The 25,286-nt window shown below is 57.9% G+C and overlaps 2 protein-coding genes across 3 annotated transcripts; one reads left to right on the top strand and one right to left on the bottom strand.

Moving 5' to 3' along the window:
* The first annotated feature begins 5,323 nt into the window (after positions 1–5,323).
* AIP (aryl hydrocarbon receptor interacting protein) lies at positions 5,324–11,020 on the top strand. Of its 2 annotated transcripts, none has more exons than XM_054570537.1 (6): positions 5,324–5,539; positions 8,060–8,239; positions 9,400–9,588; positions 9,988–10,164; positions 10,264–10,405; positions 10,717–11,020. In XM_054570537.1, the coding sequence occupies exons 1-6, from the start codon at positions 5,441–5,443 to the stop codon at positions 10,920–10,922; spliced, it is 993 nt and encodes a 330-aa protein (XP_054426512.1). In that variant the 5' UTR covers positions 5,324–5,440; the 3' UTR covers positions 10,923–11,020. The 2 variants fall into 2 exon arrangements, with proteins under 2 accessions (XP_054426512.1, XP_054426513.1); XM_054570538.1 differs by having other exon boundaries at positions 10,264–10,397; positions 10,717–10,789.
* A 554-nt stretch (positions 11,021–11,574) lies between these two features.
* On the bottom strand, positions 11,575–24,563 carry PITPNM1 (phosphatidylinositol transfer protein membrane associated 1). The gene is made up of 24 exons (XM_054570536.1): positions 24,438–24,563; positions 23,413–23,531; positions 21,767–21,981; positions 21,564–21,685; positions 21,135–21,359; positions 19,197–19,523; positions 19,021–19,116; positions 18,830–18,937; positions 18,093–18,154; positions 17,750–18,000; positions 17,241–17,430; positions 17,033–17,140; positions 16,632–16,789; positions 16,341–16,549; positions 15,738–15,908; positions 14,987–15,148; positions 14,582–14,730; positions 14,348–14,458; positions 14,002–14,118; positions 13,619–13,767; positions 13,376–13,525; positions 13,110–13,293; positions 12,690–12,818; positions 11,575–12,050 (listed from the first exon to the last, which is right to left on the bottom strand). Exons 2-24 carry the CDS (start codon positions 23,488–23,490, stop codon positions 11,787–11,789), a joined length of 3,735 nt encoding a protein of 1,244 aa, XP_054426511.1. The 5' UTR covers positions 23,491–23,531; positions 24,438–24,563; the 3' UTR covers positions 11,575–11,786.
* Between the last annotated feature and the right edge of the window lie 723 nt (positions 24,564–25,286).

The raw sequence follows: 25,286 nt of genomic DNA, 5'->3' as shown, positions 1-25,286 counted from the left end.
CTCCCCCGTCCCTCCATCAGCCCCACATCAGTGTGCTCAGCCAGCTTCCTGGAGTCCTGCCTGGCTCTCTACTACACAGGGCACCGGCTCCTAAGCGGGTGTGTTTGCAATGTACAAACATACAGTATAAAACTCACTCCGCTGTTTACATTTGCTCCTTTTTACGTTCAATGCTACTGTTCTCCGCGTGCATCTCATTCGATGCTCCTACTGGCTGCTCGTGGTATACCGTGGTGCACACCTAGCACTTTTATTACCCACCCCCTCCTCCCCAAGTGACACCCACTTAGCGTGGCCTGATGCCCCCATCATTCCACCTACATCACTGCTATGGACATCTCTGCGCTGTCCCCTTATGGACTGGGGGAAGAATTCTTCTTGAAATAAGACTTTCAGGCCATAGGGTCCATGCACCCTTGACTTCACGAAGTACAGCAGATGTCTTCCCGAGCGGTTGTATGAGTTTACGTGTCCGCCATGAGGGTCTGGTTTTCTCTTGGCACTTGGTATTCCAGCTTCCTCATGGCTTGCCAGTCTGATGAGTCTAAAGTGGTACCTCGTTTTTATCTGGGGTCTCTGATGACTGGAATATTTGCACAGCTCTTCGTGCACTTAACAGTCGTGGTGCTTTCCTCTTCTGTGAATAGTCTGTTCACAGCTTTTGTCCATTTTTTTTCCCTCTTGGGTTTCTAGTCTTTTTTCTGCTGATTTGAATGCCTGTACCTTTCTAAGATTTAATCCCTAGCTGGGTTTTGATGTTGCACACATTTCCTGTCTGTCTTTGTATCCTTACTTTGTCTAAGGCGCCCTGAGTTAAAGAACCGCCCTAATTTTTATAGTCAAATCCATCAGGTTTGTGCATTTTTCATCTTGTTTGAAGCATTTCCTCACCCCGAAGTGACAAAGATATCCTCCAACATCTTTTTCTGCTGGCTGTTAGTTTTACTTACTCGCTAGAAGAGTGTTGCAATGAGACATTCACTGACTTTGGAGCCCAGCTGCCTGCTCCGGAATTCTAGTCCTCCCCTTATGGGATCTTGACCGGTCAGGACTGGGGTAAGGGGAGTGAGGCGATCCTCTCAGGTGAAAAATTTAAGGGGACACCCAAAACTTAATAAGAAAGATCAACACTATTTTAATGCATTATTTTAAAAAAATCAAATTTAAGAGAAAAATCCATGATGAACAAAATATCAAAATCTCAAAGACAAGATTCGACCTTGCACGACTCCCCTCACTCGCCTCACCCTAGCGCTGACCTTGCCGTGAGCAAGTAACATAACCTCTCTGTGCCTCAGTTTCCTCATTCGTTAATGCTGTTTCCTTCACAGCATGACTTTAGGACTGAATGAATTAATAAACAGGAGCATAGCACAGCGCCTGGCTCACAGAAGTACTCAGTCAATGTTAACTGTTATTACAACTCACATTAAGATTCTGAAGCCTATGGATTTTACCTTCGCATGTGGTGCAGGGAGGCATCCAGATTTATTTCAACGTAGAGTTTTCCAGCACCACCTACCAAAAAATCAGTTCTTTCCCCCTCTGAAGTGTGGAGCTACAGTGTCCTTTATCAAGTACGGTATGTAGTCGTCAGTGAACATACGTATATCTATTTTCAGCCTTCTTTCTGGCTCCTTTGGTCCCTTGACTCACCCTTAACCAATATCAGACACTCCCTATGACTGGTCTGCAGTGGGGTTTCATATGGCAGGGTGCGTTTCCTCCCCCCCGCCCCCGCCGCCACACACACTTTGGACATATTTTTCAAACTTGACCTAGCTTTTCATAGATCTTTATTCCTCTGCAGAAATATTACAAAAAGTTTTCCAAGTTCTTCAGAAATGCTCCCAATTTCCACAGGTATTTTATTGAATTTCTAGATTAATTTCAGGAGAAATCATGGCTTTAACTGTTAAACTGTTCTATTTCTTTAACAAGCTATGCCACTTTAGTTATTCATGTCTTCTTTTATGTTCTTAAATTTTTTTCTCTCCAGAAAGTTCTGGGCTGTCTAAATACTTTCTGAATTTTATTGCTGTTATGGAGGGTACCTTATTTTCTATTATATTTTTGAGTGGGTCTTTGATAGTGTGAAGAATGTTATTAATTTTGGGGGCAGCTTATTTTATATCCCTGTAATATTGCTGGACTCTCCAATTTGTTAAAATGGTGTGAACCCTGGCCAGGCAGCTCAATTGATTAGTGTCATCCTGATACTCCAAGGTTGTGGGTTCCATCACTGGTCAGGGCACACATAAGAATCAACCAATGGCCCTGGCTGGTGTGGCTCCGTGGACTGAGTGCCAGCCTGTGAACCAAAGGGTTGCGGATTCAATTCCTGGTCAGGGCACATGCTGGGGTTGGGGGCCAGGTCCCCGGTGGGGGGCATGTGAGAGGCAACCACACATTCATGTTTTTCTCCTCCTCTTTCTCCCTCCCTTCTCTCTCTAAAAATGAATGAATAAATAAATAAATAATAAAATAATTTAAAAAACCCATTATGAGATTTTTTTGTTGATTTGTGTCACAGTGTATTTAATGTGCGGCCCAAGACAAGTCTCCTTCTAGCATGGCCCAGAAACGCCAAAAGGTTGGATACCCCATATAGATTATCAAATAAAAAAATGACAACAGTCAACACAACAATAGCTATCGGTGTGAATGAATCAAAAAATATCTTTTTGGGTTTTTTGTCAGATTGGCAAAAAGTATATTTTTTTGGTGTGCTACAGAATTTTAGTAATTAGTTTATATGTGTCATGAGATGAAAAAGGTTGAAAATTACTGCTCTAGCTTGTTGGATTTTTTTTGTTACATTTTATTTATTAATTTATTTCTAGAGAGAGGGGAAGGGAGGGAGAAAGAGAGGGAGAGAAACACCAAGTGGGGATCTGGCCTGCAACCCAGACATGTGCCCTGACTGGGAATTGAACTGCTGACCCTTTGGTTTGCAGCCTGGTACTTAACCCATTGAGCCACATCAGCCAGGGGGATTCTCTATGTAGATATATAACTTTCATTTCTTTTTCTTGGTTTATTGCTTTAGCCAGAACTATGCTAAACAGCATCACGGAGAGAGAGCATTCCTTGTCTTGTTCCTGCTCTTGAAGGGAATGTAAGTACTACTTATTCCATCATTCTTCATTGCATATGGCTTTTATCAACCTGAGAAAGTTCTTTTTTCCCAACTGTGAGTTTTTATTATAAATAGTCATAGAACTCCATCACATGCTTTTTCTGCATATTTTGAGGTAACTGTATGAGTTTTCTCCTTTTGTTCACTGATGCAATGAATTACAATAATAGATATTTCTAATATTAAACTGTTCTTACATTCTTGGGATGAGCCCTAGCTGGATCTTGATCCTTTTTCTTTTTAAAGTTTTTAATTGTGGTAAAATACACATCACATTTACTATCTTTAATGTTTTTAAGTGCATAGTTCAGTAGTGTTAACTATATTCACATTGTTGTACAACCAGTCTCCAGGGCTTTTTCATCTCGTAGAATGGAAACTCTACACTGTTCTCATTAAACAACCACTTTTCATTCCCCCCTTCCCCAGCGAACCGCCATTCTACCTCATCTCTTTGAATTCGACCACTCTAGGTACCTCATATGAATGGAATCATACAGTATCTCTCTTTCTTCGAGAGGCATTCACTTAGATATTGATGTCTTTTTATATTTACTCGTGGATTCAATTAGCTTAATGTTTCACTTAGAATTTTCCTATCTATAATATATTTATTAGTAAAATATTGCATATGTTTTTTTAAAGCTGGGAAGACAAATATGTATTTTAAATGTACACACACAGTCATAATGGCAATGAAGGACAAACACTGGAGAGGAAGGTGGGGGGAGAAAAAGAGGCAGAGAGAGAGAGAGGGAGGGAGAGAAAGAGAAACATCAATTTGCTGTTTCACTTACTTAGGCTTTCCTTGGTTGATTTTTTTTTTTAAGATTTTATTTATTTATTTTTAGAGGGGAAGGGAGGGAGAAAGAGAGGGAAAGAAGCATCAATGTGTGGTTGTATTTCCTGCACCCCCTACTGGGGACCAGTTTTGCAACCCAGGCATGTGCCCTGACTGGGAACCGAACTGGCAACTCTTTGGTTCACAGGCTGGCACTCAGTCCACTGAGCCACACCAGCCAGGACTCCTTGGTTGATTTCTGTACGTGCCCTGAGGAGGCATCAAATCGGCAGCTTCCACATGTCAGGAGGGTGCTCTAACCAACTGAGCTACCCAGCCAGGGCCTACTTTTTGTGCCTCATGGCATATTTATCTGGTTCAGGAATCAAGATTAAAGTAGCCTCATAAAATATGCTAGTTGACTTTCCTCTTTCTCTATTTTCTGGAAAAACCTGTATAAGATACCGACTACTTGTTGCTTCAAAATTTGGTAGAACTGGCCAGTAAAATTTCCTGTGTTGGTTAAAAACAACAACAACAAACAAAGCATGTTTCCCTTTCATCTTAGAGGTCCTGCCTGTCTCAGGGGACTTCTTGCGGGACATGAACCAGGGTAAATACCGGAAGCACTGAGCACCTGGGTCACAGGGGACCGATAATAATCCTTGACAGTTATGATAATGAGCTGTAGAGAGTGCACAGGTCCCAGGACGCTCCTCTTATGAGGTGACCTAACCTCCTATAGCTATTGTCCACAGATAGCTTCCAGGGCGGAGAGAAAAGTTGTTTTAGCCCCAACATACCTCGCTTCTATCATTCATGTATTCCATTATATTTAACGGGCCCCCACTTTGTGCCAGATATTGTGGAGTCAACGGTGACGGCACACTCACCACCGACCCCACAATGGCACTCTCAGGCTCTTAGGGAGCTTACGGTTCCCACAGGGATACGGAAACCGTCCTTCCCCTCTTACTCCTGGTTTTGTTTCTCATTTTTGTAAAAGAGAAAAAAAATTCAGTATTTAAAATCCACGACTACTGTGCTTCTAGATATGCAAAAATAAAACGCCGTAGGGAATACGCAGAAATAGCTTTCGGGGGGTGGCGCTACGACAAGCTCCTCCTACCCCCCCGCCCCCGACCCATTCTCCTCTCCTAGGTCTGAAATGCTGTTACACTATTTCTACAACTTTAAATGGAGAGGCACAGGGCTACGTGGGAGGGCCGCAGTCCTAATCAATTCAAGGACGAGATTCCTAGGGACGCCCCTGAGCCTCAACGCCCGCAAACCATGGCCCCGCCTCCCTGACTGGCACGCCCCTGGCCAATCCCGGACGCTAGCCGAGGCGCCGAGAACCAATCGCCGTCCGTTTCCACACTCAGTCCCTTTTTGGCGTCTGCCCTCTGCCTAAATGGCCCTACCTCGGAAGTTGCCGAAGCGCTAGGAGTTGCCGAAGCGGGTCCGGAAGCTGCCGAGCGAGTCCGGAAGCTGCCGAAACAGAGCAGCGGGTAAGGAGGATGGCGGATGTCATCGCAAGACTCCGGGAGGACGGTATCCAAAAGCGTGTGATACAGGAGGGTCGAGGAGAGCTCCCTGACTTTAAGGATGGAACCAAGGTTAGTGCCTTAGCCCGTCCCCTGACCCCTCCGCGACGCGGTGCGCTTGCGAGGCGGGAGGAGGCCTTAGGCGAGAGGTTGCGCATGCCTAGAGAGCAGCTGCCCGTGACCCTACCGCTCGCACGCGGAGCTCGACGCTGATTGGTCTGAATTTAAGTAGGGGGTGAATTTGGATGCGTCTGCGCCGCCCCCAGGCTTGGCCGTGTGACTCTATTGGCGCAGGCGGCTGTCAGGAGGCGTAAACAGGTTGCTGGGGGTTGACCTCAGTATTTGCGAGGACCGGTCGCTGGAGGAGACCCTGGGCTGGAAACTTGGGATCTGGGAAGGGTCTTGGACTGTGTAGGACCCTCGGGGCCTCAGAATCGCAAAGCTTAAGATTTTTTTTATAGATGGAAGGGTCTTAAAACACTTGGACCAGCTCCCATTGTGTAGATGGGAAAAGTGAGGCCCCAGTTCACACACACCCAGAGAGCAGGCCCAGAGGTCAGGTCTGCCAGATCGGAGCCCTTTGGCAGCTTTCCAACTGGCCTAGTTGGCATCGTTCCAGACAGACAAAGGCTGGGAAGTAAAGAGCCTCCCACCTTCCTCCTTTGTACCACCAGGCCCCCAGCTCCAGCCTCTCTGGCCCCCTTCCCCAAACAACCTACCTCTCTAGGCTTCCCTGCTTCTGCTCGTGCAGTTCCCTCCTCCTGGGGGGCCTTTCCCAGGTGCCGCTTGTCTGTAAAGTAAGACACTTCCCTGGGGCAGTCCCTGTGCCCGGCATAGCAGTCATGCAGGACAGGCATATCGCGCAAATGACCAAAGACCCTAGCCTGGCCCAGCGTGCGTGTTCTGAGAGCAGAGGGCGCATGTGTAGCTCTAGTGATCGTTTGTATTAAGGGGGATCCTTGCCCAGATGAGAGAAAGGGAGTGAGCGTGCCTGCATGTCCCCATGGGCTGGGGATTGGTAGCCTTGAAGAAGGTCCTGGCAAAGGAGATTCTGGATGGAACAGATAGCCGGAGAGAACGTGGTAAAGAGAGTAAGGTTCTGTGAACAGTGACGCTGAAAGAACAGGGACAGGTGATACTAAGTGACCAGTCACCAGCATTGATTTAGTGCTCACTGTAGGATCCCTGTGATCAATGGTTTCCAAGTTTATTTCCTTTCATTTCCACAATGTGGCGTAGGTAGGATTGTTGACTCCACCTTACTGATATCTAGCTCCCTACTCACCATCTCCACCTAGGTGTCTGGTTGGCAACTCAGACTTAACCTGCCCTTCCCGCACCTTCCCCATTTCGGTTAAGGACCCCTCCAGCCTCCTGGTTGCTCGGGCCAAAAACCTCCCAGTGTTCATGGTTCCTCCTGCTCTCTCACCCCTGACAGCAAATCCTCAAAATGCACCCAGGGTCTGACTACTTCTTACCACTTCTCCCGTTGCCACTGTGGTCCAGGCCGTCGTGGTCTCCCCCGGGTTATTGCAGTAACCTCCTAACTTGCCTCCCTGCGTCTTCCCTCACCCCACTACAACCTGCTTTCCTCCCTCCTTTGCTTGGACCCAGTGAGTGGCTTCCATCTCAGAGTCAAAAAACAACGTCCTCACCTGCACAGCCTACAGGCCTCGGGGCAGGGTGCCACCCCTGCTGACCCCGTGGCCCCACGGTGCACCCCTCCCCTGCAGCCACTGCTTCTGCCACAGGGGCTCCACTGCTTCGGAACGCACCACGCACCGTCCCTCTGCGAAGCCTTTGCGCTGCTGCTCTTTTGGCCTGGAAGGCTCACACTGCCTTGCATCTGCCTGGCTTGCTTCTCCCCTTACTCCCTTTAGATCTCTGCTTAAGGCTGGTTCCCCAGCCCAGGTACACTCCTCCTGCCCTACCTGCTGCTGTTTGTTTTCTGATCCATAGCACTTACCTCCACCTTATACAGCACCTTGTTGTTTGAGGCACATCTTTTTTTTTAAAGATTTTATTTCTTTATTTTTAGAGAGAGGGGAAGGGAGGAAGAAAGAAAGGAAGAGAAACATCAATTGGTTGCCTCTTGCACGCCCCCAACTGGGGACAGGGCCTGCAACCTAGGCATGTGCCCTGACTGGGAATCGAACAGGTGACCTTTTGGTTAACAAGCTGGTGCTCGGTCCACTGAGCCACACCAGCCAGGAGGACCATCTCTTTCCTCTAGGTCGGCCACATGAGCTCGGGGGGTCGGGGGGCAGGCAGGGATTTTGTGTTTTGTTCACTGCTGTCTAGCACAGAGCCTAGGTACATAGTAGGTGCCCAGTAAATATTTGTTGGAAGAATAATTGGAGCCAGGCTGCTGGCTCCAATCCTAGGCTGTCTACCCACTAGCCATGTGACTTGAGCCTCTTACTCCTTCCCTCTCCTTGACTCAGTTTCCTCATTTGGGTGGTGGGGTAAAGGTCAGGTGGTAACCCCTGGGCAGGCTCTGTCCCTCATGCTGTCTGCAGGCTGGAGCCGGCCTTGTCCTCAGGGGCTGGGTGAGGCTTTATGCCCTGGCCTGATTGAACATGTGGCCTGCAGGCCACATTCCACTACCGGACCCTGCGCAGCGACGAGGAGGGTGCTGTGCTGGATGACAGCCGTGTGCGCGGCAAGCCCATGGAGCTCATCATCGGCAAGAAGTTCAAGCTGCCTGTGTGGGAGACCATCGTGAGCACCATGCGCGAGGGGGAGATCGCCCAGTTCCACTGCGATGTCAAGGTACCCGGTGTCCCGCATCTGCCTGCAGTGCCTGCGGTGACAGTGATGTCTGTCCGGCCATTCCTAGTCCCCATCCCAGGGCCCGTGCCCTGGCTAGGTAACCACCAATTCCCTCCGGGGCATCTGGGCCTCTGTTCTGCCTTCTCTTCTCCATTAGCCAGACTATAGCCAGACAACTGGGTCTCAAATGCAAGCGACCCGCTCAGCTCCTTGCTTCAGGCCTCTCTAAGCTCCCGGTCACTGTCAGGCTAGAGTGTAAGCTACAGCTGCCCACATGGCCCTGCAGGGTCTGGCGCCTGCCAGTCTCCCTCTCCCACCCACCTCCCTGCCTTTCCTTTTCATCCTCTTTTTGGCCAAGATCCTCCCTCATACTTCACAGTGAATTCCTGGGTCAGTTCCTCCGGGAAGCCCTCCCTGACTTCTGGTGGTTGGGTTAAACCCCTCCTCTGTGTCCTCCAACCCATCTTGCCTGGTGTGGCCAGGATCTGGTCCCCTGTCTGAGTCTCAGCTACTTCAGGACAGGGATTGGGTTTGTTGACCTCCAGCTTCAAAATGCCCAGAGTGGGCCAGCCCAGAGCCAAGACTCAGGAGTGTCTGCCAGCTGGATGCAGATGGCAGGGTCAGTGCGATGAGCTGGGTAGACTGAGGTGGAGTGGTCTTGTTCCCACCATCCCGGCAGCTGTTCCTAGTAAAAGGTGAAAGGCTGGGCCCCCTAGGCCTGAGGGCCTCCCCTGCCATGGGTTGTGAAGTCGCTGAGCTCACTGACTTAGGCCCTGCATGGGGTAGGGGCGGGGCGGGAGACAAGGCAAAGGCTCTGGGAACAGAACCGGGTGAGTCCCGCTGTGGGCTGGCTCCCTGTAAGGACGGGGGCGGTGGGTTGACGCAGGAGAGTGTGGTTGTGTGGGGCGTTGTCCGGGGGAGTGCTTGGCTTGGTTTGGTGGCCCAAGTGTGGGGAAGGAGGTGGGGGCTTCACCGGGAGAGAGGATGCTGGGAGGCCAGAGTCCCGGGGCAAAAGCCCTCATGCGTTTCAGCAGAGTGAGGCAGGGCCGGTTGCAGCCCCTCTCTGGGCCTCGGCGTTCCTTCTCAGGCGGTGACTGCGTGGGGGCTGGGCCTCTTGGACTGCCCCGACGGAGCCCCTGGTGCCCACCACTCTCCTGCAGCACGTGGTCCTGTATCCGCTCGTGGCCAAGAGTTTGCGCAACATCGCAGCGGGCAAGGACCCCCTGGAGGGCCAGCGGCACTGCTGTGGCATCGCCCAGATGCACGAGCACAGCTCCCTGGGCCATGCCGACCTGGACGCCCTGCAGCAGGACCCCAAGCCTCTCATCTTCGACATTGAGATGCTGAAGGTGAGTGGTTGCTAAGGCTTAGGCACGCCGACAAACAGCCGCTGCCCAACCTCAGAGTGGGTGCCAGCCCTACGCTCCCGCTCAGGGCTCGTGGGCTCCATGGATAGACTGTTGGGGGTTAGAGGGCAGGGCAGGTACGAGAACACCTGTGTGGGATCCCTGGCTGTCCCCATGGGGCTCCTCCTGGGGCCCCTTCTGCCCCTTCAGGCCTCTGTGAGGGCAGGGATCTTCACTGTTGTGCTCACTGTTCTGTTTCTAGAAGCTGGCACAGTGCTGGGCCCCGTAGGAGGTCCTCCATGAATGTTTGGTGAATGGTCAGTGAAGGAACAAGCAATTGTGGTTTCAGTATCCGTTGTCCAGAGCTTGGGGTTTCCCCTAACGTGGCCCACACCCTGGCAGGTGGAGAGCCCTGGTACATACCAGCAGGACCCGTGGGCAATGACGGATGAAGAGAAGGCAAAGGCGGTACCACTCATCCACCAGGAGGGCAACCGGCTGTACCGCGAGGGCCATGTAAAGGAGGCTGCCGCCAAGTACTATGACGCCATCGCCTGCCTCAAGAACCTGCAGATGAAGGTGCTGCCCCCGGGCTGCGGCCGGTGGGTGAGGGACTGGCGTGGGGCTGGGGCCCAGGTCTCAGCATCAGTTCTCCTCTCCCTGCCCCCATGCCCCCAGGAACAGCCTGGGTCCCCAGACTGGATCCAGCTGGACCAGCAGATCACACCGCTGCTGCTCAACTACTGTCAGTGCAAGCTGGTGGCCCAAGAGTATTACGAAGTGCTGGACCACTGCTCCTCCATCCTCAACAAGTATGACGGTGAGCACTGGGCATGGGGCTAGGAGGGTGGGCAGGGTCGGGTGAGTGGCCTCCTCCTCCCTAGCACTACAGGGCACTGGGGTGCAAGACTGAGCCTTGGACATCATCCCTATTCTGAGCTCCCACAGCCCGGTCAAATACTCCCCACCAGGCAGGGCCGTGGGCCTCGCCGTGCCAGAGGTGTGCGTGGCGCCACGCGGTCGGGAGGCGCTGCCCCACGGTGGGCCCGTTAGTGCCAGCAGGCAGACCGGGCAGCAGCTGGTCCCGCCTTGGGCCCTGACACGCCTGCTGCCGGCCGTCACCCCCTGCAGACAACGTCAAGGCCTACTTCAAGCGGGGCAAGGCGCACGCGGCTGTGTGGAACACCCAGGAAGCCCAGGCTGACTTTGCCAAGGTGCTGGAGCTGGACCCCAGCCTGGAGCGCACAGTGAGCCGGGAGCTTCGGGCCCTGGAGACACGGATCCGGCAGAAGGATGAGGAGGACAAGGCCCGCTTCCGGGGCATCTTCTCCCACTGACAGGTCTAGCCCACCTGCCCAGCTCACCACTGCTGCTGTCAGCCCACCCGCCCCACTACATCATGCTTCTCTGTACATAAAGGCCTTATTTATCTCTCTCCGGACCTGCTGAGCCAATCCACTGGGGGAGCCGGGGTGATCGCCTCGCGTTGCCTGGCACTTGGGTGGTTCCATTCCCAGCACCAGCTCTGAGACCTCTCTGGGTCTCGGTGTCCCTGGCAGAGAAACGAGGATGACCTCTGCCACAAAGGCAGTGCTGCCGGCTGGCCAGGACTGGAGTGCGCAGGGGCCTTCAGTTGTAAGGGGGCGGCAGAGTTCCTGCTTGAGGGAGGTGGCCTCCCTGCTCCAGCCTCTGACCCACAGTCCCCTGGTCTCAGCTCCTGGACGCAGAGGTTTCGGAGAGAAGCCAAGTCTGCGCTGGCTCCAGAAAAAGGCCTTCCTTGTGGAGAGGGGAGGATGGAACCCTCCAGGAGACCCAGGGCCCCTCCCGGCCCTGCCTCTGATGTGCTGTGTGGTCCTGGGCACATCCTGCCCATTGCTGTCTCCGTGGGGCTGGAAACGGTGGGCTTGGCTGCCCTGTGAGACCAGGCCAGCGGGCAGTCAGGTGGGAAGCCGGGGGTGTTTATTTCCATGGTTTACACACTGGAAAAGCCCCTGGGTCCTTGTCGCCCCTGCTCCCTCCTCCCTCCTCCCTGGACTGGGTCCCCCCACATGAAAGGGAAGTAACACTGAGGGGCAGGCAAAGATGCAGGGTGTGGAGCTGGGGGCCGGGGCCCAAGGTCTGGGCCCCCCGCCTCCCACACATGGCCATGTGGGCCCCTGAATGTGTGAATGAATAAGCCAGGTCCAGCCACAGGGTGGGCCTCATTCTCCGCAGTCCAACTTGAGGCTGATGCTTCGGGCCTTGCCCCGGGCCAGCGTGGTGGGCGGTGTCCCCGGGCCCTCCCGCTCCACCTGGCTGGGGCCCCTGGAGCGGAGCAGCTGGCTCTGTTTGCGGAGGAAGTCCACGGGGGCGGCCCCGCCGTAGCTGCTCTTGGCCAGGGTGGCTCTCGAGGGTCCCGTGGGGGCATGAGGGTGGGAGCCAGCTTCCAGTTGGCCCAGGTGGGCCACGTAGCCATCCGACAGGAACTGTGGACAGAGGTGCGCAGGGATGAGGGGGGGAGGGTGGTCTCAGGCCCACACACTGCCCTCCGTCCTCTCTAGGCTCCCGGGCAGTGCTGGCTGCACTCTGGGCCCAGCACAGCCTGACCCCGAGCCTCCTCTCAGCAGATAGGAGCCTTGGGCGGGGGGCTGGGCGCCCTGGCTTTACTCCTGTCTCTGTGCCTCTCTGGGCCTCAGTGTCCTCATCTGTGACATGGTTCCAGGGCGGGGATGGGGGAGGTTGGTAATAGCAGCTAACATTTAGCAAGTGTTTATTTTGTGCCCCGTCCTGTGCACGTTGATGTGCAGTAAATCACATGACTTTGATGATTGCTGTCAAGGTCAGTGCCATTTTATTATTTCCATTTTACAGACAGTAAATTTGTGCTTAAAAAGGTCAAGGCCCATCGCAGGGCCGTACCACCGCGGAGCCAGCACTCCAGCCTGAGCGGTCAATGCTGGTCTGCCCAGCAGCTCCACGCCGCTCATGACCCATCCTGGGAGGAGCCCAGGTCCCCTGGGGCCCGCCAGCATTCTCAGAGCCAACCCCTGAGGCTCTTCTTAACACAGGTGGGCCTCATGACCTCAGCCCCAGGCTCCCAGTCCTCACCCCCACTCGGCCCTCACCTGACACTGTGCTTGCAGCTTCCGTACAGCGCGGCCCACGATGTAGGTCTGGCTCGGGGGCAGGCCCAGCGCCGCATATACGGCCACATCTTTGGGGGACCCATAGCCAGCCACGATGTTCAGTTCCACCTGCAGTGGGAAAGGCCAGTGAGCCACCTCTGGGACAGGGCGGGAGGTCGGGGGGTAGGGTCTGGTGGGCTTCCCTGGTCAGACAGCTGAGGGAGCCGAGCTGGTCGGACAGAGGGGCGGCGTCGAGTCCTGCGTTACCCGGCACTGACAGGAGGCAGGACTTCCCTAGTTGGCCCAAGGATTGGGGGCCCCCTGGAGCACGACAGGACAGGGCCGTAGGGACCTCTCCCATCAGTTAGGGTCCTAGACATGGGCCGAGGGCAGAGGTGGGACCCTTCCCAGTTGCCACACCTCCTGCACCAGACTCTGTAGAAACATGGCTTTCTGGCGTAGCGGGTCGTGGGTGAGGCCATCGCAGAAGGAGACGACCCCATGGGGGAAGTTGTGCTGTGACAGCCAGGCCACCACGCGGTGCTTCTGCATGTCGGGCCGGCCGGTTACGTACACAATCAGGTAGCCTGCGTCCTGCCAGTGCCTGCAGGAGGGGCGGCAGTCAGCTCCTGGTGCTGGGGGCGGGGGCTGGTGTCCAGGGTGCGCCTGGCAGTGGCCACTCCTACCTGACCACATCCACAGCGCCGGCGCGCACCTTGGGGTCACTGCCCATGATGGAGACGCTGGCAGTGAAGGAGCCGTCTATGCTGAAGACCACGGCCTCGGTGCCACGGGCCACCACTGTCAGGCAGCACTCGGCATAGGTGTGGTCGCCCCTGCGGTCCACAGCCGTGTGAGTGACCGGGCGGCAGGTGATGGTGAGGGCCAGCCGAGCCCCGCTCCCGAGACCTGGCCTGCCACGTGCTCACCTGACCATCATGCGCACCGGGTAGACGCCGATGCCCAGTGCGCGCTCAGGGGGCAGCGGGAAGGTGAGGCGGCCCGAGCTGTTGGTGATCTCAGTGCCAAAGTGGATCCACTTGCCGGACAGTGGCTGTGTCATGATGTAGATGTCTACCTGGTGAGGGGAGGGGGCCAGAGTGTCCGTGGGCTGGAGACCCCAGGCACCCGCTGACTCTGAATGGAGGAGGGCAGAGGCCGGCCTGTCAGCAGGGGTGGATGGGGCTGAGGCCCAACCTGGGAGGCCGGGAGCTGTCCAGGGGACAGGAAGCAGGACCGGGAACTCCCGCTTGGGGGCGTGGTTGGCCGGTGGGGGCGGGTCTACCCGGGGCCAAGGCCACTGGGTCCTGACCTTCTCTCCGGTGAGCGTGACCACGTCCAAGGGCCCATACATGAAGCGGCCATTCAGCACCTGGGGGCGGCCCTCGCACACCACCGTGTCATTCGCCCGGTGGTTGGAAGTGACGTTCTGGCAGAAAGAGATGGCGGAAGCACACAGCCAGATAACCAGATGATGCGGTTGTGGGGAAGGCGGGTGGGGGCAAGACCAAGGGTCCCCAGGGGCGGGGCCGAGGTATGATTAGGTGGAGCCAGGACCATAGCGGGTGGGGCTGGACTTGGGAAGACAGTGGGGGCGGGAATACCGGGGAAAGGGGCAGGGCTTTGTTTTGTGAGGCACAAAGGGGCAGTGCACCTACTCGAATCTTGACTTGCGTGCGTTTGCGCTGCCACTTCTCCCTGGGGAAGGCCGGGCTGTAGATGGACGGCTCCTCGCACTCGGCCAGCTGTGGCTGCTCCTTCTCGATTACCTACGCAGGACCGGGTTAGGTCACGTGAACAGGGTCCTGGGGATGCCCCTCCCCCAGCCCACAGCTCCCCATCCTTGTCCGGTTCCTATGGCTCCCTTTTCCTGCCCCGTATCCGCTGCCCACCTGGCGGAGGATGAAGGCTACCACGTCGGCCGACTCCCAGTAGCTGGCGTGGAAGAGGTGAGGCAGCGTGACGGTGGGGAAGGCAGTGAGCGCCTCGGGGCAGTAGAGCGAGTAGTCTATCCTCTTGGTCCCCCACCATCGCTCCAGGACTGCACAGCCACGGCGGGCAGTCAGGGTGGTGCTGCACCCCGTACCACCAGCCTGGCCCGTGGATGCTTTCCCCTCCCTCCTATACTCCGAGCCTGCTTTTCTGAGTCTGGGTTGGGTACTGGGTGCTGGGTGCTGGGCGGGGGGCGGGGGTGGGGGGAGCGGTGCCAGAGCAGATGCTGGAGGTAGGGCAGTTCCGCTGGGCTCTGGAAATGGAACAAGGGTGCCCTCCCCTGGCCGGGTCACTGGCTGACTTACTCTTAACCACCTCACTGGTGCTGCTCGGGGCAGCTGGCTGGGCCTGTGGCTCGGCGCCTAACTCACTGCCCTTCCAGAAGGCACCGCTGGTGGAGGTGGGTGTTGAGGGCACCATCTCCAGCTCCTCCAGAAAGAGGCCCGAGTGCGCCTGCAGGGTGTCAGCTGGGGAGGAGGGGCAGCCTCAGCAGCAGGCTTCCCACCAGGGGCTCCAGCCTCGCTTGGCCCCCATACCTCCACCAGCTTCCCCGCCAGCCCTCCCTGGCCAGCTCTCAGCTGAGGCCGCACTGCTCCACATGTGCTGGAAGGGAAGAGTGGGGCATTCTCTCCTCCTACCCCAACAGCCTGCTGCATTTTTGCCAGGATGCTGGCACCACCACCCCACACAGGCCTGCTTGTCTTGTGGGGCCACATGCATACACATACACACCCCACAGATACGCGAGCACAGTGCGCATGGAGCACAGTGCACCCCCGCCCAGAGACTCCACAGCCCCCGCCCCCTCCACTGGTAGCTGCTCATACTGCCATACTCGTGTCACTCTGCCTCCCCTAGGCATCTCCACTGCCCCCTGGGCAGAGAATGTCAGAGGGTCTTAGGAGTGCAAACCTCCCAAGGGGCAGGGGAGGGTTCCCTGGTCCTGGCAATGGTGACCTGAGAGGTAACCAGCAGTGTGGGAAGTACCTTGTGCCTCACCAACCCTCCCTGCTGGGGTCTCCTCCTTCCCCCATTTATCTTGGTTGGGGGGCATACCCAGCAGCAGGGATGAGCCGTCTCCCAGGGGGAACTTCTGGTAGCGGGGTACAGCCAGTGGGGCGATGGCCTGGAACTTGGGGGCCAGCAGGGGCTCCAGGCGGCAGGCACAGGGGTCAGCCGCATGGAAGAGGTTGTAGATCTGCTCACAGGCCGGGCGCATTTGGGCCACTGGTACCCAGAAGATAAAGTGGGGAGGTAGGGGGTGTGGGAAGCTGCACCCTGACCTGCTGTGTGACCCCGAGCCAGCACTTCCCAAAGTGCACTCCCTGGGAGGTCACCAGGGTGCTACTGAGCGACACAGACTCCTGGCTAAGAAGAGATCAGAGCCTTCGACCTGCTGAGGCCGTTCAGGAGGAAGTGGTTTCCAGGAGCGTGGTGGACCCCTGCTCGCACAGAGCGTCTGTGGGCATGAGTTCCTCCGGGCGCTCTTTGGGAAGCTTGGCATTGGCAAGTCCCTACTTTCCGGGACATGGGCTCCCCTTCTCTAGCCAGGACTTCTAATTTGTACAGGGGGGACCGCAATGGCGCCTGCATCTCAGGGAAGATGAACTTGGAGGAGCTGGGGCAGGGGCATGGCTCCCGCCCACCCTGAGGGCTCACCCTCCAAAGCAGGCATCACGGTTTTGCGCAGGGCCAGCACCAGGCCCAGCGGGGAGCCGAAGAGAAAGAAGCCGGAGACCTTGAAGTCTAGGCGGGCAGCGCCGATGGGGCCATCGGGAGCCTCGGAGGTGGCAGTGGGCGGGCAGGAGGCTGTGCTTGCCCGCCGGGGCTCCCCCGAAGAGGGGGCAGTCATGGCGGCCACCTGCAGGCTGTGGGGGAGGGGTGCTCAGTGCTGCTGCCTCGACAGCCCCGCCCAAGCCCGGGGTAGGGATGATGGGGCAGCAATGTCACCTGTTCAGAGAGCCCTCCGGTTCAGGGTTGGCCATGTCGCTGGGGCTGCGCTGGGTGGGCAGGGCCGAGGGTTCTGGGCTGGCCCGGCCCAGCCCCTCCACCCCGTCAGCCAGGGGGTCCCTCACTGGGCCGATCTCCGGGGAGAGCAGCTCGTTGTTCTAGAAGGAACACAGGACAGGAAATTCTTAGGATTGCAGAGGACATAATTTCTACTTGTTTGGAAGTGAGGAGAGAGGCTTGGATGTTGGGCAGGGAGTCAAAGAAAGTGGGCAGACAGCCCCAGAAGGGACAGAGTGAGGCAGAAGGGGACCTGTCTGCAGAGAGGTCTCATTCCTGGGGGCAGAGGCCTACAGACGGAGAGACAGCCCCCTCCTGAGGGGGCAGGGTCCAGCCACACTGACCACGCTCCCGCGGCGGCTGCTGCCCCGGCTCCCAGTGCCCGCGCCGGCACTGTGACAGAGCGCATCGAAGCCCAGGATTCCACCAACTCCGTCTCCAATCAGCACCACCTTGGGGAGGGGGCGAGGCATCAGGAGGGGCTGGCAGGCGGATGGAGGGCCCACACCACCGAGCTCCCACCGAGCTCCCGGGAGCGCCCTAGCTCCTGACCTGCCCGCAGAAGCCAGCGCCCTCGGAGGAGCGCAGGAAGGCGGCATAGGCCTGGTTGGTTCGGGCGATGACTGTGGCCACAGCGCTCTGGTACCGGGAGGAGGAGGTGGCCAGCAGTGGCAGGGCAGCCAGTGGGATGTGGTCCTGGGAGCGGGACAGGCTGTCGCCATCGTGGCTGTAGGGACTCAGGCTGGAGGGAGGGGAGGTGTGGTGGGTGGGTGGGGGCCTGCAGCCCCTTCACCGCCCCCTCCAAGTCCCCTTGGCCTGCTGGAAAGTCCAAGCGCCCCCGTGGGCCCTTCGTGGGCAGCGCCAGCACCGTACAGGCCTTTGTGATGAAGCCATGGACTAGAAACTGAGGTCCAGCTGCGCGGCACACGAGCCAAGGTGTCTGGCTTCCCAGCCTCCCCCTGCTCCCCCCGCTGGGGCCTTCCTGCTCCCTGGAGCCCCCAGGTGGATGTCGGCACCTTGGGGGCCCTGGACACCCCTGCCCTTGCACCCCGGACCAGTACTTGGAGACAAGGGCATAGGCGGCAGCACAGATGGGCGGGCAGGGCACCAGGCGCAGTGCCACGTGGCCCAGGGCCTCGGGGAAGTGGATGCGGGTGACGGCCTCAAAGGCCAGGCTCAGCGTCTGCACGTCTGCCTGCTTGGAGTTGGCATCTCCAGGGCCGGAGTCCAGGATGTTGCCACTGTGCAGGATGAGGAAGAGGGCGTGGACTGCACACGCCTCGGCCCCCAGCTCCCCAGCTCCGTCTGGGCCCTACGGGGCACAGTGGGGCACGGGGTTGTCAGAGCAGTGGCCTGGCAGGTGGGTGGGCAGAACTGTGACATAGAGTGGCTAGTCATACTTACTTCTGAGTCCCTGGGCGCTCGGGCCCCGTCTCTCATATCTTTGGTGGCCTCGGCTCCGGGGTCTGTAGGACAGACGACAGACAATGAAGGAGACTGTGGGGTCTGTGGGGGTCCCTTCACCTGACACTTCAGATACACCTGCTCTTCTGTCTGCCTGCGCGGACCCCCAACCCCCACCCACCTCTGACCGTCCCTCACTGCTCTGCTGTCCCCGGTCAGCTTGCAGTTCTGTGCTGGCCCTTTGCTGTCCCAGTGCCCGTCTGCTTGGAAAATCCCTTCTAATTCTGCCCTGTCCAGTAATGGTGGCCACTATCCACATGTGCCTATTTCAACTGAAATGAATTAAAATATAATAAGACTCAAACTTCAGTTCCCCAGTCACAGTAACTACATTTCAAGTGCTTAACAGCCACAGGTACCTAGTGACAAGAACATTTCCACCATCACAGAAAGTTCTGCTGGACAGCGCTGGTCCAGTCCTTCAAGATCCAGCTCAGACACTGGCCCCCACGGGAAGCCTTCCTGGACCCCTCGTGAGTTCCGCCATTCTTTGCACGGTGTCTGTGCCTTGAGCATGTTCCAGCCCCCCCTCCATCCCCCATTCTCCACTCGCTCCTCACCTGTGCCTTTAATGAGCACCCTCTCGGGACTGACACTCCCCTTTAAACTTAGGGCTGACCTGTTCTCCGAGTCCCCACTGCCCACAGGGTGCCGGCAGCCTGACTCTGCATCTTCACCTGGTGCCCCCTCCGCCTCCATGGGGGAAGCGAAGGCGTCGATAAAGTCATTGGAGTTCCACTTGGTCATCTCCTTGGGGAAGACCTCATCAGTGTCCCAGAAGCCTTCTGAAGGGACAAGGAGCTGTGTCATGAGGTGGAAGAAGTCTCTCAGGGACACACCCACTTCCACCAGGGCCCCCAGCACTGACCATGGGCATCGAAGAACTCCTCTTCAGAGCTGTTCTCCGAGTCCCGGGCAATGTTCTGCATGCGCCACTCAGACAAGCTCTGAGGAGACACGCCCCCTGCAGGGCCACCTCGGTGTCAGCCTGGGAATCCAGACAGAAGGGGGCTCCCTCCGGTCTGTCCGGGGCCTCAGCCTCACCTCCATGCTGGGATGAGTAGGAGGAACGGGAAGATGAGGACCACTGTTTGCCAAAGCTGGCGTCAGGTGAGGCGTCAGGGCCGAGGGGCGCCTCAGGCCCATCGGGGGTGCCGGCGTGGCTGGCCCCAGCCCGAGCCTCGGCGCACGGCTTCCCCGGGGGCTGGGCCTCGGGCCCCACGCTGTCCGTGTTGCACTTGGCCATGCGCTGGGCCAGCATGCGGGCGGTCTCCTCCTCCAGCGCCCGGATGTCAGCCATGCTCAGGTCCGTCCACTCGTCCTGCCAGCACCAGGCCTGGCGGTGGGCCCGCAGCATCACCCGGCGGAGACCTGTAGGTGCCCAGGCATCAGGACAACGCCCTCCCCACCCTAAGCTTCCCTGCCACAGAGTGCACATGCCCAGCCCTCCAGGTCAGGTATAGGTTCCCAGGCACCCTGGCTACCCAGAGCCACAAAGCAAGGCAGGGCAAGTGCTGTCGGGGTGGGAGTGGACCCTGGGGCATCTGTCTTCCTGCCCCACCTCCCTCCCTGCCCACTGCCACTTCTATCCCGCTGGACCCCTGCGCAGCGCTGCAAGCGCCGCCGCCCCCCCCACCCCCACCCCACGGGGAGCCGGAGCCGGTGCTTGTTTTTGCTTTCATCTGGCTTCCCGCTGACTTCTTCAGAGCAGTTAACAATTAAGGCTTTAACAGTTAATGAAATTGTTGATGGTTAATGAAGGTGTTAATAGTTAATGGAAGTGTTGGCACATAATGAAGGGTGTAGCGAAAGATGATACCCATTCTGGGATATTTTTATCTTGAGAGGGAAAAAGTTTGAAATCTCAATATCTAGGAAATACAGTAATAACCTTGAATTATAATGATAAACTTCTGGAAGGAAATATATCAGAATCTTATAGTGGTTACATGTGGGTAGTTTTTATTTTCTTATTTGTGCCTTTGGTATTTTTCCAAATGTAAAACAAGGAGCCTGTATTACTCTCTGAGCTAAATTTGCTCATCTGTAAAAGGGGAATAATAATAGTGCTTATCTTGAGGAGTGTTGTGTGCCTCGAAGGAGATCTTGCATGCAAAGTGATTAATTAGCCAAGGACCTGGGGGAGTGGGGGGTAGGGAGAAGAGGGCATGAGGGTAAGTGGGGACGGAAGGAGGCTGGCTCGGGGTGGTGAACACGCAATACAGCGTACACATGCTGTACTGCAGAACTGTACACCTGAAACCTACATGACTTTATTAACCAATGGCACCCCAATAAATTCAACTAAAAGAAAATCTTCATGTTGTGACCAACATTAGCTTTTAACATCTGGCCCCAACTCCCCCTTGTTTACAGAAGGAAAAACTCAGGTGCGTAGACTGGAAGTGGCTCTTTGCCACTGGGGTGCCGTGAGGGTCAGGGGTAAAGAGGAACCTCGGCCCTGGGGGCCTCCTCTGGGGACTCTTCTGACTGAAGCTGGCCCAGCCGCAGGGCTGGGCTGCAGGAGCCGTGGGGTTGGCTTTAGGGTGGCCTGAACCAGGCCCCTGGATACCGCGGCCAGAGGATGGGCCTCTGGGAGCTGGGGGTGGGAGGGGCCCAGGGAGAATGTCATCAGAGTCACAGGCTTAGCCTGCACTTCTCAGCATGTTGCGGGGAGGGCTGGTGACCCTCCTGAAGGTCTCTAAGTCTCACCGGCTGCACAGAACCGTTGAGAATCTTAGACCTCCAGATCATGCCGCCAGTTTCTTACCCTCCTGACTCTTACCTGTCCCTCAAGACTGGTCTCCCCTAAGCCCCAGCCAGGCTGCGCTGCTCCCCTCTGCCTCTGCCTCAGCACTCACCACATCAAATGGTCACGATGGCTTTATGCTTCTGCATGCCCCGCAGCCTGAGCGCATCCTGGCTCAAACATGGGGCTGGTGCATGCTGGGTAAACAGAACCTCCCGGGACTGGGCACTCACCGACATCGTGGATGAACTGCTCAATCTTGGCCTGCATCCCCCAGTATCGAAACTCGACCTTGCACAGCTTGTAGGCGCACATGAGGGGCCCGGTCTGAGCCGCCTTGCGTGCCCAGTCATCAGCCAGCGGTCCTCGGCCTGTCTTAACTGAGCGGTACAGCCGGGGGTCCTCTTCTGCTTTGTACTCGCCAGGGGCCACTGCATCCCGCACGATGTCGATGGTGTCTGCAGGGGTTCCAGCAGCTCTGAGCACCGCCAGCCCCCTCCAGCCCCTGCCACCCCTTCCCTTCCTCGGGACCGGGCGGGCAGCCTTTTGAAGACAGGAAGCCTGGGCCCAGAGAGAGCCTGGGACTTGTCAGAGGCTGCCTATCAAGGAGTCAAGTGGCCTGAGAGGGTCTTCAGGGTCCCCCTGCTGGCTCCAGGCCTCACCCAGGATGCGCTGTCTCCTCTCAGCCCCGCTCAGGTTAAAGACGTTCGGCTGCTCTCCCCCATCAGGCAGGTAATAGGTCTCTATTTCAATGGAGAATTTCTCCACAAAGGGGCAGGTGTACCTGGTCAGAGGGCAGGGGCAAGGGTCACTACTGTGCCCACCGGGGCTGCTGCCGAGCCCCAAGCCCGTCCCACACACTCACCGGGTGCGGGTGTAGGGATAAGCGTTCCAGGATTCCTCCTCCACTTGCAAGGCGGCCTTGGGCAGCAGCGCCCGGAACCAGCCTGGGATGTGGGAGCCCACGTGGTACACCTTGTGTGTGTACTGCCCACTGCCACCCGGCCCATCCGTGTAAGGCCGGTTGGCCAGGATCTCCACGCCGCTGCCCTCGCCGCTCGACTCCTCCCGGCTCTTTTTCTGTAGTCCGGGGCAGAGAAGAACGCGGCGCTCAGCTGCTGGGGCCCGCAGCTTTGCCTGGCCCCCTGCACAGGTCTGGGGCCCTCATCTAGCCTTCCCAACTCCCTGAAACCCTGCCCTGCCCCCCATCCCCACTGCTCCTGGGAACAGGGTCACAGCCGCTATCCAGTCCTCCGTGAGGTTCAGCAACCCAGCTCTCATTCAGTCATTCAAATATCCAGCGAGCGGTCTAGTCCAGGCACTGTTTAGGATTATATCAATTAGAATATCTGATGAACTGAACAAAGGTCCCTGCCCTTGTGGAACTTGCATTCTAACAGAGGGAGACAGGCACAGAAAAAAGTAAAGCCCACGGTACGTGAGAAGGGGATAAGCGCTGCAGGAAAAAGAAAGCATGGAACAGGGTAAGGAGGCCTGAGCTGGGGGTTGCCATTTCCGCAGATGGTCAGTGAAGGCCTCCGGGGGGTAACATGACTGATTTGAACAGGACTTCAAGGAGGGAAGGGAGGGTGCTGAGTGGGGTGGGCCTGGGGGAAGTACCCAAGGCAGGGGGGAAGCCGTGCAAGGCCCCGACATCGGAGCATGCTGCCCACGCTCCAGGGACGGCCAGGAGGCCAGAGGGGTGGGGGTGGGGGGCGGCTGGCAGCATTGAGGAGAATAATAAAGGCCCCCACCTCTCTGAGGACCTGACCCTGGTCCCCTCACTCTGGGACCCCACAACCAGCTTCTGCCACACCCGTGAAAGTTTCAAAGCACTCAGCTCCTGCCCTTTTACAGCTCCGGAGCCCAGCCGTGGCCCACTCAGCCCCCAGGCTGGATCCTGGCCCTCTCGCCCCTGGAGACGCCGCTCCTAAAACTCTGGGGAACACATCTGGAACAGGACTCCCTGAGAGCCTGCCCTGGCCCATTTTTCTCACAGCCCAAGCCCAGACCCCTCCCTTTACCCTCTGAGGTCCCTGCCTGCCCCTCGGTTTCACAGTTTTGATGCCTGGTCCTCATCCCATCTCCCTGACCTGAGCCTGGCAGGATCCTGCACCCTCTGGGGAGCACCTGCCACCTAGGACCCCTCCTTACTCCCTGCCTCTCACTCTTGGCTCCCCTTGCACTACCCTACTGGGTGACAGATTCTAAGGCGGATTAAAGGAGATCATACGTGGACTGGGCACCTGGGGCAGTGGCAGGGGGAGGCCGGAGGAGGCACCACCAGGCCCTTCTGCTTATTTCCCACAGCCCTTACATCCTCCCCCTACGTCTGAACGAAGGTTCCTCTCCTTCCTCCTCTGGCCTCTGAGGCCTTTCAAGTCCCAGAGCAGGACTGGCTGGGGTTGAGCCTCAGCGCCTTGTCCCAGGTGCGGCCTGCACGCTGCTGTATGCAGTGTGAAGTATCATGAAGTATGGCCCCTTTGGCCTCCCGCTTCCCATCACCCTCACCTGGATCATGTAGAGCTGGGCCACCTGGTACTCGTCCAGGCTCATGGGCAGCAGAATGTGGTACTCCTTGATGAGCATCCTGAAAGCGCTCCGCCGGCTGCGCGCGGCCTCCGCTCCGCCTGGCGCAGGGCACCGAGCGGCAGTCAGTGCGGGGTGGCGGCGCGCAGTCCCGAGCCCTGCGCGCAGGCCGAGGGGCTCGGGCCGCAGGACCCCATGTTCCGGCCAGCCACGGGGGAGGCAGAGGCCAGCCCAGCGCTGCAGCCGGAGCTGCCGGGGGGCCGGGAGGCGCAGCGAGGCTGATCAGTGACCTCTTTTCGGCGCAGCCCCCGCCCCCCGCCCGCCCGTCCGTCGCCTTGACAACCGCGCGCTGACGCGGGCCCCCCGGAGCGGCGGCGCGGGGCTGGCCAGCCTTGCCTCTCCGGCCGCGTTCTAAGCCCCCTGGAAACAGCATCCCTCGGAGACCCGCCCCCCGGAGCCCCCGTGCCCCTCCTTCCGGGCCTGCTTCCCACAGCCGGCTCCTCGGGGCTGTCCCCTGCATCCCTTTCCTGGAGTCGGTGGGGTCTCGTGTCCCTCACTCCCTTTGTCCACTTAAAACCGTGTCCCTCGGCGTGTCTCCACAGAGCGGCCCCGTGCGGTCCTCCTCTTAGCATCTGTCAGTGTTCCCCACACCAGAACCTGCCTTCCAGGACCAGAAAACTACCTCCTCCACCCCCCAGATCTGCCTTCCCCACCCTGGCCGGCGGCCCAGTCCTCGACTTTCCCCTCCCCAGCATCCTTCCTGGACCCCATCTTCCTTCCCAGGGGTTGACCCCTCTTTGGGCTGAGGCAAGAGTGGCTCCACTTGGTATCTCACGGGCGCCAGTCTTGAGAGACCCGCCCGCCAACCTGCGCCCCGGTTCCGTTGCAGGCACCCATCCTACCCCACCACCCCCCAGCCGGTGAGGAGCGAGAGGCCCATTGTCCCCACTTCCCTCTGCTCCCCGCGCCCCCGTCCCCCGCCGTGCTCTTGGCCCGTCCCAGCTCACCTCTAGTTGAGGGCGGGCGCCCCTCACCGGGCACGGGCGGGGGCGGACGGGCTATGAGTCTGAGCCCTGAGCGCCCCCAGCCCCGGTCTCGGGTTCCAGCAGTGGCCGGACCCTCGGGAGTCGTAGCGCCAGACCATGGCCCCGACCTTTCTCCTCGGCGTCCCAGCCGTTCCTCTCCGCCGCCCGCCGCGTCACTGCGGCCGCCCCGCCCCCTTCCTGGGCCCGACGGGCCCTCCCCACCCCTGCGGGGTCCCGGCAGCCCCGCCCGCGGCGGCGAGGGCGGCCCCTGCCTTCCTTTCCCAAGGCAGCGGGGGGAAGTGGTAGTTCTCCTAATGCTGGCGCCTTTTTACTCCCCCTGTGCTCTTCGGAATCCCCACAGCACTCTTGGTTTCTATTTCCACCCCAGCCCAGTCTTCCCATGTGCCAGGGAAATATGGCAGGGGCCCCCATTCTTCCCAGCCGCTCAACCCTGAGACCCAGCGTGGGGGAAATGCATCCCCCACCAAAGTCCGCCCAGAAGCTGGTCTCTGGCTTGCCTCTACCTATGGGGTGGGGTCCCAGCGCCCCAGGCCTCTAGGGTCATTCAGCTGCACACCCAAGCTGAGGCCTGCATTCGCTCCTAGGACTAGCCCCTCGATGGGGCCCCACCTCTACCTTCCGGGTCCGCAGGTCTGGCCAACCAGCCACTAGACCCTGGGCAAAGGCTTAGACATTGGCGGGCTGAGCCCTTGGGACCACACCCAATCCACTACAGGCGCTGGGGCCGCGGGTAGCAGTGCCCGTGCTGGAATCCAGTCCTCTCTCCTTGGCTCTGCTTCAAAGGTACTGGAGGGAGGTGGGGGGTAGCAG

This window comes from Pteronotus mesoamericanus, unplaced genomic scaffold, assembly GCF_021234165.1.
Source record: "Pteronotus mesoamericanus isolate MK-2021 breed Mesoamerican mustached bat unplaced genomic scaffold, CSHL_Meso_final contig_214, whole genome shotgun sequence".
NCBI classification, from domain to species: Eukaryota; Metazoa; Chordata; class Mammalia; order Chiroptera; family Mormoopidae; genus Pteronotus; species Pteronotus mesoamericanus.
This window is presented reverse-complemented; position numbering and strand designations above follow the sequence as displayed.

Bases quoted from the DNA above. Each gene is read 5' to 3' on its own strand.
- AIP (XM_054570537.1), top strand. From the start codon at position 5,441: ATGGCGGATGTCATCGCAAGACTCCGGGAGGACGGTATCCAAAAGCGT. The intron at 8,240-9,399 runs GTACCCGGTGTC...ACTCTCCTGCAG, and splicing joins AGTTCCACTGCGATGTCAAG to CACGTGGTCCTGTATCCGCT. The intron at 10,165-10,263 runs GTGCTGCCCCCG...CCATGCCCCCAG, and splicing joins TCAAGAACCTGCAGATGAAG to GAACAGCCTGGGTCCCCAGA.
- PITPNM1 (XM_054570536.1), bottom strand. From the start codon at position 23,490: ATGCTCATCAAGGAGTACCACATTCTGCTGCCCATGAGCCTGGACGAG. The intron at 14,119-14,347 runs GTAGGTGCACTG...TCTTTCTGCCAG, and splicing joins GCACGCAAGTCAAGATTCGA to AACGTCACTTCCAACCACCG. The intron at 12,051-12,689 runs GTGAGGGCCGAG...CTCTGTCCACAG, and splicing joins AGCTGCAAGCACAGTGTCAG to TTCCTGTCGGATGGCTACGT.